The sequence below is a fragment of the Thamnophis elegans genome, chromosome 1 (assembly GCF_009769535.1).
Source record: "Thamnophis elegans isolate rThaEle1 chromosome 1, rThaEle1.pri, whole genome shotgun sequence".
Taxonomy (NCBI): Eukaryota; Metazoa; Chordata; class Lepidosauria; order Squamata; family Colubridae; genus Thamnophis; species Thamnophis elegans.
The window spans coordinates 159,592,853-159,605,666 of record NC_045541.1 but is presented as its reverse complement, the minus strand read 5'-3'; the positions used below and the strand labels follow the sequence as shown (position 1 = coordinate 159,605,666).

Here is a 12,814-nt window from a genome sequence, read left to right as displayed (position 1 = left end):
CCTTTTAAAAATGCACTCATGTTGAATCAGGTTACAGGTTAAGAATAATGACCTAGCAAAATAACTATAGATTTTCCTAATACAGGATACTCTATTTAATATAATAAATTATAATCTAAGGGGTAAAATACATTTGAATGAACAGATTATCAGTTTAGAGTACAATGATCTCCTAAATAGCCTGAAAACAATCCAAAAAGAAAAAAAGATTTTTGTCTTCTTAGGTTTTTTTCATATTTATATATTACTGATGTTTAGAATTGCTGAAATGCATACTCAATTTGTGACTCACAAAAAGGGCCAGCCAGATTTATTGGACCAGTAAAACCAGAAGTAAGAGATGCTAGAAACAAAGGATGAGCATCCTGAAGCCCCAGATATGTATAAGACCAAGAGTCCCATCCAATTGCCAAAATTGTCTGTACGGTTTATTTCTTTATTCATTCTTTGCTGAGATTAATGGCCAACCTGCCTGAAAATAATTATGGGTGGCACACAAAAGAGCCACATTCAATACAATATAAAAATAATACAAAGCAATAAATTAGGGACTAAAATAACAAACAATGAGTAAAAATTCCCCAAGGAACATGCTCCTAATTAAGTGCTTGATTAGATCCAGGTTTTTAAGGCTTGTTGGAGGACAGCAGGATTGGAGCAATTCAATTTTTAGATAGGATCCAGAGCAGGGCTCCCCAAACTTGGCACTTTAAGACTTGTGGACTTCAACTCCCAGAATTCTCCAGCCAGCTGGAGAATTCTGGGAGTTGAAGTCCACAAGTCTTAAAGTTGCCAAGTTTGAAAACCTCTGATCCAGAGGGTAGGTGCCGCAACAGAGAAGGCATGCTGCCGAAGTCACATCACATGGAATGGGTTTTAAGGATGGACCCCTGGAGCACGGCTCCTTTGGCAGAGTTTACCAGTCAGGCAGAAGCAACAGGAGAAAGGTGGTTCTTCTGTCAGGTTCTATGCCATGAAGGGTTTCATAGATCATAGACAACCCCTTGAATTGTACCTGGAATTATGCCAAGGTGTGTTTATAACTGCCATGGATGTTGTATTCTGGCCCAGTTGCAGCTGCTAAGTATTCTTCAAAGGCAACTGCTTTGCAAGTGTCTATATATAAGATGACTATAAGGTGTTGCCCCAGTAGGTTAATTGTGGTCTCTGGCCACGAAAGTCTTCTTTGCTTGCTGTAAGCCAGGGGCATCAAACTTGCAGTGTCATGGTGGCATCGCATGATGTATCACTTTTTCTCCTTTTGCTAAACTGGGCGCTGGTGTGGCCAACGCATAACTCATCAAGCCCACGAGTTTGACAGCCCTGCTGTAAGCCATTTCATGCCCCTATAATGTCACTGGTCCTGACTTTCAGTCTATTGCACCAGAGGCCTCGAGTCTCCTATAGACTATGATCTTTAAGACCCTCCCAAGTCAAGAATCCCAAAATCAAGACTGCATGTATTGAAAGGCTTATTAACTACGTTCACAGTTAAGGTTCACTTGCCCCCATTCAGTTATCAATGCAGGCAACAAGACCAAAGGAAATACTGTAATCTTGAGAAAACAAGGCTAAACTCCCAAGTCAAAGGCCTGCTGACTTAGGACTTTCCTTTCATTCTGCAAAGAAAAGAAGGTGGATGCTGGGGATGTGATACAGATTTAGAGGCATCAAAGGCTTGACAAATATTGTCAAATATCATCATTTGGATCCATTCACCCTTGCTTGGGGATTTCTGCCATTTATATGGCAGAGCAAACAATCAGGGTATACAGTCCATGAGATACTCTATTTATACAGATCAAACTGAACAGAGGCACCAACATCTGATGATTAAACAAAGCAGTATTGTACCACTACCATAAGTCAAGACTTATTTTCTTAGTTGCTCTTACTACTACTACTACTACTACTACTACTACTAATAATAATAATAATAATAATAATAATATCAGCCTGTTTTAAAGCATTGAGAGCACATTCGGGGTATCTATAATACCTTCATGTGTAGCCAGTCTCAAAACCCAATTTATTACTTTTCCCCCTTTATTAAGAAGGTCTGTCTTCTGAGCTGATATCTAATCTTTGACAGTGACTAGAATATTGTACCAGTTGTAATAACTGTAAGTAATAATGTCCAAGCAAGGGATATTGATGTGAGTATGGTTCTCAGTTTCGGATAAAATATTAATGGAAAATTAGTAGTATTTAAAAGAAACTAGCGGTCCCTTTAAAATATTAATATATGCTGCACGTGATGGGAAACTACAGATCCTTTCACACGGATGGAAAATGTCATTCAATTGTTCACAACCAATTTTGTCAGTAGAAGTTGGAACAATAAAAGGTATCTCACTAAGATCGTGTTATTATCCCAGGGATGTATAGGTTTAGATTCAAAGCTCGTTTTTGGAGGTGGAAATGCCCCATTTAAAAACAAACAAAAAATTTTTATCGCTCAAGACAGGAAACACTTCAAAACTAAAGGTAAAGGTTCCCCTCACAAATATGTGCTAGTTGTTCCCAACGCTAGGGGGTGGTGCTCATCTATGTTTCAAAGCTGAAGAGCCACCGCTATCTGAAGAAGTCTCCATGGTCATGTGGCCGGCATGACTAAATCCCGAAGGCACACAGAACGCTGTTACCTTCCCACCAAAGGTGGTCCCTATTTTTCTACTTGCATTTTTTACATGCTTTTGAACTGCTAGCTTGACAGAAGCTGGGACAAGTAACGGGAGCTCACTCCATTACGCAGCGCTAGGGATTCGAACTGCTGAACTGCCGAACTTTCTGATGGACAAGCTCAGCCTCTTAGCCACTGAGCCACCACGTCCCTATACTTCAAAACTACGTGCAAAAATAGTGATTTGTTATAATGATATATTGAATAAACTGTTTAAAATATGCTTTATCACAATTCAATATATATGTAGATGTATATGTAATTCAATGCACCCCACAAAATATACAAAGCAACATATCAATATAACTAATGCAGATACAATTATATACTCTTGAAAGATAATTATACTGATTTTTTAAATGTTTTGATATTTTATTTGTGCACTGCCCAGAAACACTCTGTGAAGGAGATGGGCAGTTAACAAAATTTGATGAATAAAATAAATAAATAAAAATAATTTATCAGATATAAATACAATTACGGTTTTTCTTGCTTTCCCCTACTGGATTTTTCTAAATCCTAACTCAGAAATCTTCCAAAAGGTTCTGCATTTCACTCATTAGCAAGGATATGATTTGGCTCCCATTAGAGAACTTAAGCTACCCAATGCTTACCCCAGAACTGCAGTTGTCAAGAGTTCCTAAGATAAAATGGTAAATTCAAGGTAAATTCTATGCTGTTGTTAAAAAAAAAAAAGCTACTTACTTTTGTTCCTGGAGCTCTCGCTGATGCTCTCTTAGTAGCTCTTGTTGTAGCTGCTCCATCTCCAGCGCATGCTTCTCCATCACTCTTTGCAACTTCTCATGGAAGCCATTTTCTAGCTCCATTTTTTCTTCTTGGATGGCCTGTGCTAAAGTTCTCATTCTTTCTTCCAACCAGGCTTTAGACTGAATCAACTCTTCCTTCTCATGACTAAAGTTTTCTTCTGCTTCTTTCAGTCTGGTTTGGAGCTCCCGCTCGTGATCGATCTTCAGGCATTCTATCAAGCTGGCCTTCTCATCCATGCACATCTGGAAACTGTTCCCTTCAACATTCTGCTGGGAGTTGGCCTGCCTCAAGCTTGCCAGCTGTCCCTGAAGCTCGGAAACCTGGACTTGCAGACACCCAACTTGTTCTTCTAACAATTGTCTCTCCTGACAGTACTTCTCCTGGAGGTTCTCTTGCCCCTCCTCATAGTTGGCCTTAGTCTCCTCAAGCTGCTTTTCATAATGGCATACCTAAGTGAAGGGAAAGATTATGATTAGCATTTCTGCACAACTCAATGGAAGCACTGCACAAACAATTCCAGTTTGGTTCAATAGCAGATATAACCGAAAATGAACGTGGCCTCCACCACTCGTAACCGTTTAAAATCTGTTCAAAAGAGGGCAGATTTCCCCAACCTGGAAAAAGGCAGACTTTCCCAATCTGATACCCTCCAGGTGTGCAGGAAGCCTGTCAGGTCTGGAAGCCATCTTTTCCATTGGGCCTTCAGGCCTGCCACTTTTAATGCTGTGGGGAAATGGGAGGGGGGATTATATGGCGTATGGGAGATATATAGTCATAATAACACTCCTTTCTCAGAGAGTCAAGGACATCTTGCCCTGCACCTGGAGGGGTGTGACTGGGAGGCATCTCCAGTTGGTACAGTGTCTGATTGGGCCAAGTGACAGACATGGGCTTGGACTTTTATTTGGGTGGGGAAAACCTGGAAGCTTTCAGATTCAAGTTTTCCCAGATGTGCCAATATGAAATCTCCAATAAAGTGGAACTTTGATCCTTGGAGTATTATTTCATTGGGGGTGTTACTTGGAACCCTGACAGTATAGTTCTCAATATGTCCAGCCAGCATAACTTTTATAAAAGGTTCATAAATTTTCAATTGCTGCTTGGAAGCTGCTAATGCCAGCTATCATTAGAAGAATACTTGAAGATGCAGAAACCCAGGGAATCAGAGAAATCCTCAGCATGAACAGAATAAAACCTCTTTGTACGTTTGCCCAGCATTGACCTCTGCTAATGACCATGATGGACAATGAACTATTAGGATGATTCTATAGTCTTATAAAACTCATACAGTCCATCCAGTGGTGGATTCCGGATCCCGTTCCAACCGCTATGGTTAGAATGGGCCTGGCGTCATCCACATGGATGTGCGCAGCGCGCGCATGCATCTTACTACCTCCATGATGCCCCAGCTCCTCAGCAGAGCGTTGCACAGGCGCTGTACATGCTGTGCGTGTGCGCGGAAGCGCCAAAGACTTAAAAGACTGGTAAGGAGCTCGGGTGGGCGGGTGGGCGTACAGCCTGCAACCCACCACTGAGTCCATCTGAATGGATAGGTGCATGGCTAAATAACAGGATGTTAGAACAATTATGTGCCAGGTATAGGAGGGGGCTTTATAGAGAGTGTGGGTGGTATATAGCCATAATAACATTCTTTCTCAGAAAGTCAATGTCCTCTGGCTCTGCAGCTGCGATGGGGAGGCGGGGAGGCATTTGTTGTTTTGGAATTGAATTGAATTTTTTTTTTTGAATTTGAATTTACTTTATTTGTATGCCGCCCTTTTCCCTGAGGGGACTCAGGGCGGCTCACAATTCAAGGGAAGGGAACAAAACAAACAAAATTACAAAACAAAAGACCATACACAGCTAAAAAACACAACAATCATACCATTCGGAGTGGGGCTGCAAGTCTTTAGCCCCAGGCCTGTCGGAACAGCCAGGTTTTAAGGGCTATGCGAAAGGCCTGGAGGGTGGTAGAAGGTTCCTGATTGGATCATGTGATACATGTGGGTGCTGTGTAGGTGCTTGGACTTTTTTTTGGGTGGGGAAAACCTGGAAGCTTTCAGATTCAGGTTTTTCCAGATGTGCCAATATGGCATCTCTAATAAAATGGAACTTTGAGGAACTTCAGGCCTCGGAGTCTTCTTTTGTTGGGAGTGTTATTTGGAACCCTGACAAAGGAGCTCTGTAAGAAGAATGCAGTGGTTGCATGTACTATGCAAAGCATTTCCATTTTATACTGTAGCATACTATTTTGCTTGGTGCATTTCGCCTGTTTACTCCTCTCATTATTTTTCTTGAAAACTCTTTCAGGAATCAAGGAACTAAATGACAACTTTTTGTAACTATTGATTAGTAATTTAGCTAACCTCTTATTTTAGTTGGGAAAATCATACTGATTGGTGTGTATCTCTAATTAGCTGTGCTGGAACTGAAAAATCTATTAAGGAGATAACTGTATTCAAACTTTCATTCAATAAGCCTTCGTAATTGTTCTAACAGAGTTTCCTTTTGTGGTGATTGTGTCCATGAGGAACAAAGATGCCCGAGAGAGCAGGAAATAAGTACTCTATACTTTTGTCTCCCAAGAGCTACTTTATGAACAGCCTATCTTCAATAATAAGTTCTCTGCTGATGAATCTCCTAATAGCAATAGCAATAGTACTTAGACTTATATACTGCTTCATTGTGCTTTAAAGCCCTCTCTAAGTGGTTTACAGGATCAGCATGTTGCTCTCAACAATCTGGGTCCTCATTTTACTGACCTCGGAAGGATGGAAGGCTGAGCCAAGCTTGAGCTGGTGAGAATCGAACTGCTAGCAGTTGGCAGTATTAGTCTGTAAAACTGCATTTTAATCATTGTGCACCATGAGTCTTAAGTTTAATTTAGAGGTCTGCAAAGGATAGTCTTATCTGGTGATCCATGAAACCATCATCAGTTCTCTGAAGCTTCTGATCTTCATTACAAGCACAAACGTAATAATATCTCACCCCCACAACATTACATTAATTTGTCCTATAACCCATATACAAAACCATAAACATTTCAGTTCTAGTGTTAGCAAAAAGTCTATAAAGGATGCCCAATTTATACCAACATGTCTTATTTTAACTTTGGTCAAACAATCTTAATTTTGTCCTTTCTCTTTCCCATTTTGAAGATTTCTTCAAGACATAAACCTTCTTATCTAGGTCAATTTATTTGTTTGTCATTTGTACTTCCACTTTAGTTGTTTTCTAGTCCTTTTTTAAAATTTTCCACTACTTCTGCCATTTGTTTTCTATTCTGATATTTCTACATCAGGCAGAGATGAAACTTTCTTTCATCTCCTTATCTTGTATATCCTCCCACAATTTCTCTTTCACACCAGTAATTTCTTTCTTAATATCTTTAGACATAATCTAGTCATAGATGTATACATCGTTGCTGAGACTGAGGTGTCTATTTTTTTACTCCACTCTTCAAAAACCTGCTGAAGCATTTCAAATATCAAAGCATTTTCTATTATTTTTCATGTTTTAGTGCTGATGAAAGACACTTTTTCATTTCCCCCCCATTTTCTACTGGGAATTTTTAGTCCCCTCTAGTGTTCAGTTTCCAAAATCATAAAGTCTCATGTTGCTGTTTTGACTTAATGTAGACTAAACAAGTTGGTTCCCACAAATGTGCTGTTCATTTCTACAATTATTTCCAAAATCTTGTAGCCAAACTCCCAATTTTCTATTGTTCCAAATCTGTCTGGCCCTTTAATTATTTTACAACTTGCTTAAATCAGTTTTGAATTTAGCTGTTTGTATAAACTTCTAATTTTTTAAGTTCTTAAACTGATTATTTTTTTCTTTTATTCAAAAATGAAGGTAAACTCACCAGATTTCTTCTCAAACTTGCTATTTTGAAAATCTCTAGTGTCCTTATGATAGTTGAATAGGCAATTTCAGAAAATGGTTAGAAAATGAATTAACAAACCCAGTGTCGGAGTTGAGAGCATGAAATTTCCCTTTATCTCTTGGTGTTCAAACCACTGCCTTGTAGTTTCTTTATTAGTGGCAGCTATCCAGAGCACAAGTGAGCCATGGTGGCATAGTGGTTAGAATGCAGTACAGCAGGCTACTTCTGCTGACTGCCATCTGCCAGCAGTTTGGCAGTTTGAGTCTTACCAGCTAAAGGTTGACTCAGCCTTCCATTCTTCCGATGTCATAAAATGAGGACTCAGATTGTTGGGGGCAGTATGCTGACTCTGTGAACCACTTAGACATGGCTGTAAAGCACTGGGAAGCAGTATATAAGTCAAAGTGCTATTGCTAATGCTATACTCTATTTTCTCCTTATTTAAAGAAGTTATGTCTATTCATTAGTCCAGTCTTAGCTGCAGATATTTTCATTCATTTGGATACTCCTTAGCTCACCACTAATCAACCAGAAGCTCCAGAAAGCCAAAAATGTAATTGTCCAAAAGAAAACTTTAGATGATGAAAACAACAGATTTTAATTAAATAAAAACAGATCCTGGGAAAATATAATAACAATCTCTGATGCAAGCACTTCAGCCTTATGCTAAAGTGGGGACAACTTACTGTGTTTTCAAGCTCCAGCTGCAAGTTGTAGATATCCTGGTGCAGCTGATCCTTTAGTTGTTCAATAATTATTTCGGCTTCTATGCTCATGTTTAGACGGCTGCAGTCTTCAGGAGCAGGCTCTAAAATACAGGGTAGCAAAAAAGAAATGAAAGCCTTTTGGACAACTAGCCAATGATGGATCACATAGACGTAAATATTAAAACATTACTAAGTATTAGAAAACTGCCCTCAGCAGCACCAATCAAGGCACTTGACAGTCTTGTTAGCTTAATCTGCTTAATCCTTAGATCCAACAACTTTTGCGTATACTGCCCTGACCTCCCCAGACTCACACTCTTAGGGATTTGCTCACTTGCTTTAACTTTTACCTGAAGTGTTGGTACTGTTCTGACCTAGGCTTGCTGAGAAAGCATAAATTACAATCTTAGTCCCCCAAACCCTCTTTTATTTATGTGTATTATGGTCATTCACAGCCTGCAAGGCTTCACAAACAGTCTGTGAAGATTCTGACAGACGTCTGCTTGAGTTGCCACAGTCTTTCAGGAGAATGTTGATAAGCACCCACCTTATCTCCCTTGAAATGCTGCCAGAGACCTAATTGCCCATTAGTTTCGCAAGGCCAAACTTAGCACAGAGTCTAACAGAACTTCTCAGAGCTTCAACAGACCACATGAATGAATTACTTCATGCACTGGCTCAAGTCCCGTTTGCTCCTCTTTTATATCTTATGGGAGGGGCCAATCATCTCCAAGCCTTACTCCCGAGTTGACCCTGTTTTCTTAATTGTTCTTGCCTTCGGGCAGCTCTGCACATGCACACACTGGGAACAGGCTCCCACTGTTCTTCTGCCTCGCTGATGTCAGACTCTGGAGGCAGCACATAACTATCAGATGGCTTTGGCCCCCTCTCTGCCTCCAACACAGAGCCCTCATCAGAGCCTTCCCCAGACTCCAGGACTGGCCCATGTTCCTCCCCAACCTCCTCACTGTCCAACTCTGCTGCCACCGGCAGACCACAACAGGTACACTCTTGCAATATTGGCTACAGTGTCCTTGGAAAGACGATTTGATTGGCCCCAAAACAGTGCTAACTCCCTCATAATATATAGTAGGTAGGACATATTGTACCTTGACCACCTTGCATTCCGCCGTCGTTTAGTTCCTCATAGAGAGAGCTTTGCAGTGAAGGGCGAATAATTCTGCCTTGTATCTGATACTCTTCCAGCTGAGACTGAAGCTCATCTATGTGATCTTGAAGTTCCTGAAAACCAGATGCAATCTCATCAGGAGCAACCCAGCCAAACAATCAATTGGAACAGTAATATTCTTATGAACTGGGAGAACTGAACAGCAGCAAATCCACATGTATTTGCATAAGAGGCTGGAACTGAACCCTGGCTTGAACAGAACAGAACAGAATCTGGAAGTTTTCTAGTCCACCCCCCCTGCTCAAGCAGGAGAATCTATACCATCTCAGACCAGTGGCTGTCCAGTCTCTTCTTAAAACCCTCCAGTGATGGAGTGCCCATTATTTCGGGAGGCAAGCTGTTCCACGGGTTAATTGTCCTCACTGTTAGGAGGTTTCTCCTTAATTCCAGGTTGCTTCTCTCTTTCATTAATTTTCAACCATTGTTTCTTGTCCTGCCCTCTTGTACTTTGGAGAATAATTTGACCCCCCTCTTCTTTGTGGCAGTCTCTCAAATGCTGAAATATTGCTATGTCACCCTTAATTCTTCTTTTCTTTAGACTAGCTAGACCCAAAACCTGCAGCCGTTCTTTATATAGTCTCCGGGCCTTTGATCATCTTAGTTGCTCTGAAATAGAGCAATTTGGGAACTAAGCGTTAGAGCCATCTCTTTAACTACAGTGTATAGCTGTCTGGGTAGTGACATGTCTTAAGATCAACATAAAATGAGCAGCTTTGGAAAAACTCCTGGATAAGTTTCAGGTCAGGATGAAGAACCTTCTGTTCTTGAATGGCTAGTGACTTTAGAGGTATTTATGTATTTCTTTATATCTCACCTTTTTACAGAAGGCAAAATCTAAGTACATATTAAAATAACCATCAATATTAAAATGCAACCGTTAAAACACCAAATGAAAGAGAGACCTTTTATATATTGCTTAAATGATGAGAGGGTAGAGTAAATGCAACTCTGGAAAGAGGATATTTTAGAGCCTGGAATGTGGGGAATGGGAGGATTTATATTCCTTGCAGGCATCTGGGCATCTGCAAGGATTGTAAATCCTCCCATTCCTCACCATCCAGTCAGAACTGAAGAAGCTTCTTGGATGAGAAGTGAAATGTCTTCAAAGAAAAAGAAAAAAAGTCCAGTTGCCTATGGAAAAAAAGCACCTTTGGGACAACCATGACCTGGATGACTGAGAATCTCCATAGACAAGTTCTATGACATTATTTGAAGGGTCTAAGGATTGAACCAAACAGACTCTCTGGATGCTTGGTCCATGTCCATACGGTATTCCTGGTAACAGTATAGAAACAGTTCTCCATTGCCTTCTTTTAGGCTGTTGCTTCAATTCCTCTATCCTAAAACCTTGGGCACTCATGGGAGGCTGCCATTAAAATCCTAATTAGGTCTGACACTTTAGTTTTTGGCGGGGCTCAAGCAAGGCTGGCTATGTGTTGCCATTTGGGAAGTAGGTCAGTCCTCTTCTCTGTAGATGGTGGGGTGGGAGGAAGAAACGAAGCTCCGAGGCTTGCCTAGTCAGCTGGCCATTTCACATCTGGAACACGTGATGAGGCTTAATCTTGCTAATTTTGTAAATCTACTCACTTTGATAAAATGATCTCGTAGCTCTCTTTATGCATGCATCAAGAAAAGTGGTTCACTGGAGTCTCTAGGCCTAGGCCTTGGAAAAAACCTTACTGTCTTCCAGCTGAAATTTCATTCTTACCCTGCACTGCTGCTCGTATTTCTTCTTCATCTGACTCAGCCGCTCCTCCTGAAGGAAGAACTCCGCACTGCCAGGATCGAGGTCTCCAAACTAGAATCAAAGAACACATGGTCATCTTCTCCCTGCCTTTGACAGCCTGTTTGCCTCAATGGTACAGCAGTTAGGTGATGGTCCAGGGAATGAAACTTTATTATTGGATTTGAAAGGAAACTTGGTGCACTGAATAGAGGGAGGGCACCCATGTCAGAGTTTATAGCAGCAATCACATCCAGAAAGTACACACAGGTAACTGATTCAGCAGGATTCATTAACTTCTCTTTATATATATATAACACATGAAATATACAATACCAAAAGCAGGTTTTCCAATGTGGTAGCAAAAACAAGCAAAACACAGGTAGAGAACAGTTTCAGTTCAGAGCAGCATACTAGTTTAGAGTTCAGCACAGCCTCAGAGCTTTAGTACAGAACAGTTGAGCTCCTTGCTGTCTCCTTGCTGCTCACACAGCAAATACTGTTTCAGTTTCCAAGCAGCCCTCATTGGCTGACCCAGTTGTCACGTCTATTCATTGGCTGACCTTGTTACCATGTCTCTGCCAAGTCATGAACTTTCATACACACTGACAACCCAGCTAAGGGATACTGCTTTAGAAACTATGTCAGAGATCACATCTGGAGGTGTGCAAGGCAAGTGCTGCTACCAGGATATTTATACTGGTAGCATATAGACATATGTAGTATTTAATTGGTTATGCACTTATATGGCTGTCCATCTCAAACTCTGTGATTCTGGGTAGCATATTAAATACTACATATAGTGAATTATAAATAAATAAACAACACATATAGTCCTGACTTAATGACATTAACTAATTAAGTAATTGGGACTAGAATTTCCATTGCTAAGTAATACAGTCATAAAGCACAATGGCATGTGACTGCATCACTTAGTGACAGCAGTTGCGGTATTTCCACTTGCTGTCATTCAATGAATCCCACTACATTGTGAAGCGGGATGGTCATCTTTTGCAAGCTCCTGCTGGCTTCTCCATTGACTCTGCTTGTCAGAAGCCAGCACTGAAGGTTGCAAATGATGATCACATGACTCTGGGATGCTACAAGGTCATAACTGCAAGCTGGTTGCCAAGCATCCGGATTGCAGTCATGTGATCATAGGGATACTGCAGTTGCGACAGGTATGAGAATGGTTGTAAGTACCACTTCTTCAGCAATGTTAAGTTCAAGCAGTCGCCGGATGAAAAATTTACAACTCACCCACTGCGCCCCACAGTATGGTGTATTTATAGACTGCAGTAAATAATAAAATAAAATAATAAAATAATAAGAAGTTTACATGGTAATTTGTGGTTTCAAACATTACCCTCCACCTGATTACAAAAAAATACACCATGAAGCTCTAGAAAATCAAGACTTGAAGGACACCAGAAAAAGTGCCTCTCTAGGATGAACCACTCCATATTTAGGGTGATGGTAAGAATACGGTCCTTATTCTTGCAGTCATTTGCTAAAGGGGTTGAACTGGTTCTTTGAAGTGATTGAACTGCAAGTCTGAAAATATAGTTCCCAACATCTTTGCAGTTTCAGATGGCCGAGTGGACTTTTATTGTATCAGTCTTACTATTTAACTTTCAAAATCTCTGCATCATTTCCTTCAGGTTTGTTTGTGCCAGATTCATCCAGACCAGGGGTTGGCAACCTGTGGCTCTGGAGCTGCATGTGGCTCTTTCATCCCTCTGCTGCAGCTCCCTGTCACCGGTCGGCTCCACAATTGATAGGGCTTTTGATTAGGACAGGTAGAGGAAAAAGGACACTGCACTGGGTGGAGACTCTATGGTGGGGGTATTGGACTTCT

The 12,814-nt window shown here is 40.7% G+C and overlaps 1 protein-coding gene across 3 annotated transcripts in view; it reads right to left on the bottom strand.

Annotated features, from left to right (window-relative positions):
- The window catches only part of NIN (ninein), a 130,038-nt gene that overhangs the window by 30,057 nt on the left and 87,167 nt on the right, over positions 1–12,814 (bottom strand). For all 3 annotated transcript variants that reach the window (XM_032236754.1, XM_032236772.1, XM_032236763.1), the window contains exons 13-16: positions 10,942–11,031; positions 9,154–9,286; positions 8,024–8,145; positions 3,389–3,900 (exon numbers count right to left, since the gene is read on the bottom strand). In XM_032236754.1, coding sequence (XP_032092645.1) covers positions 3,389–3,900; positions 8,024–8,145; positions 9,154–9,286; positions 10,942–11,031 — 857 coding nt within the window. The remainder of the gene's footprint in view (positions 1–3,388; positions 3,901–8,023; positions 8,146–9,153; positions 9,287–10,941; positions 11,032–12,814) is intronic.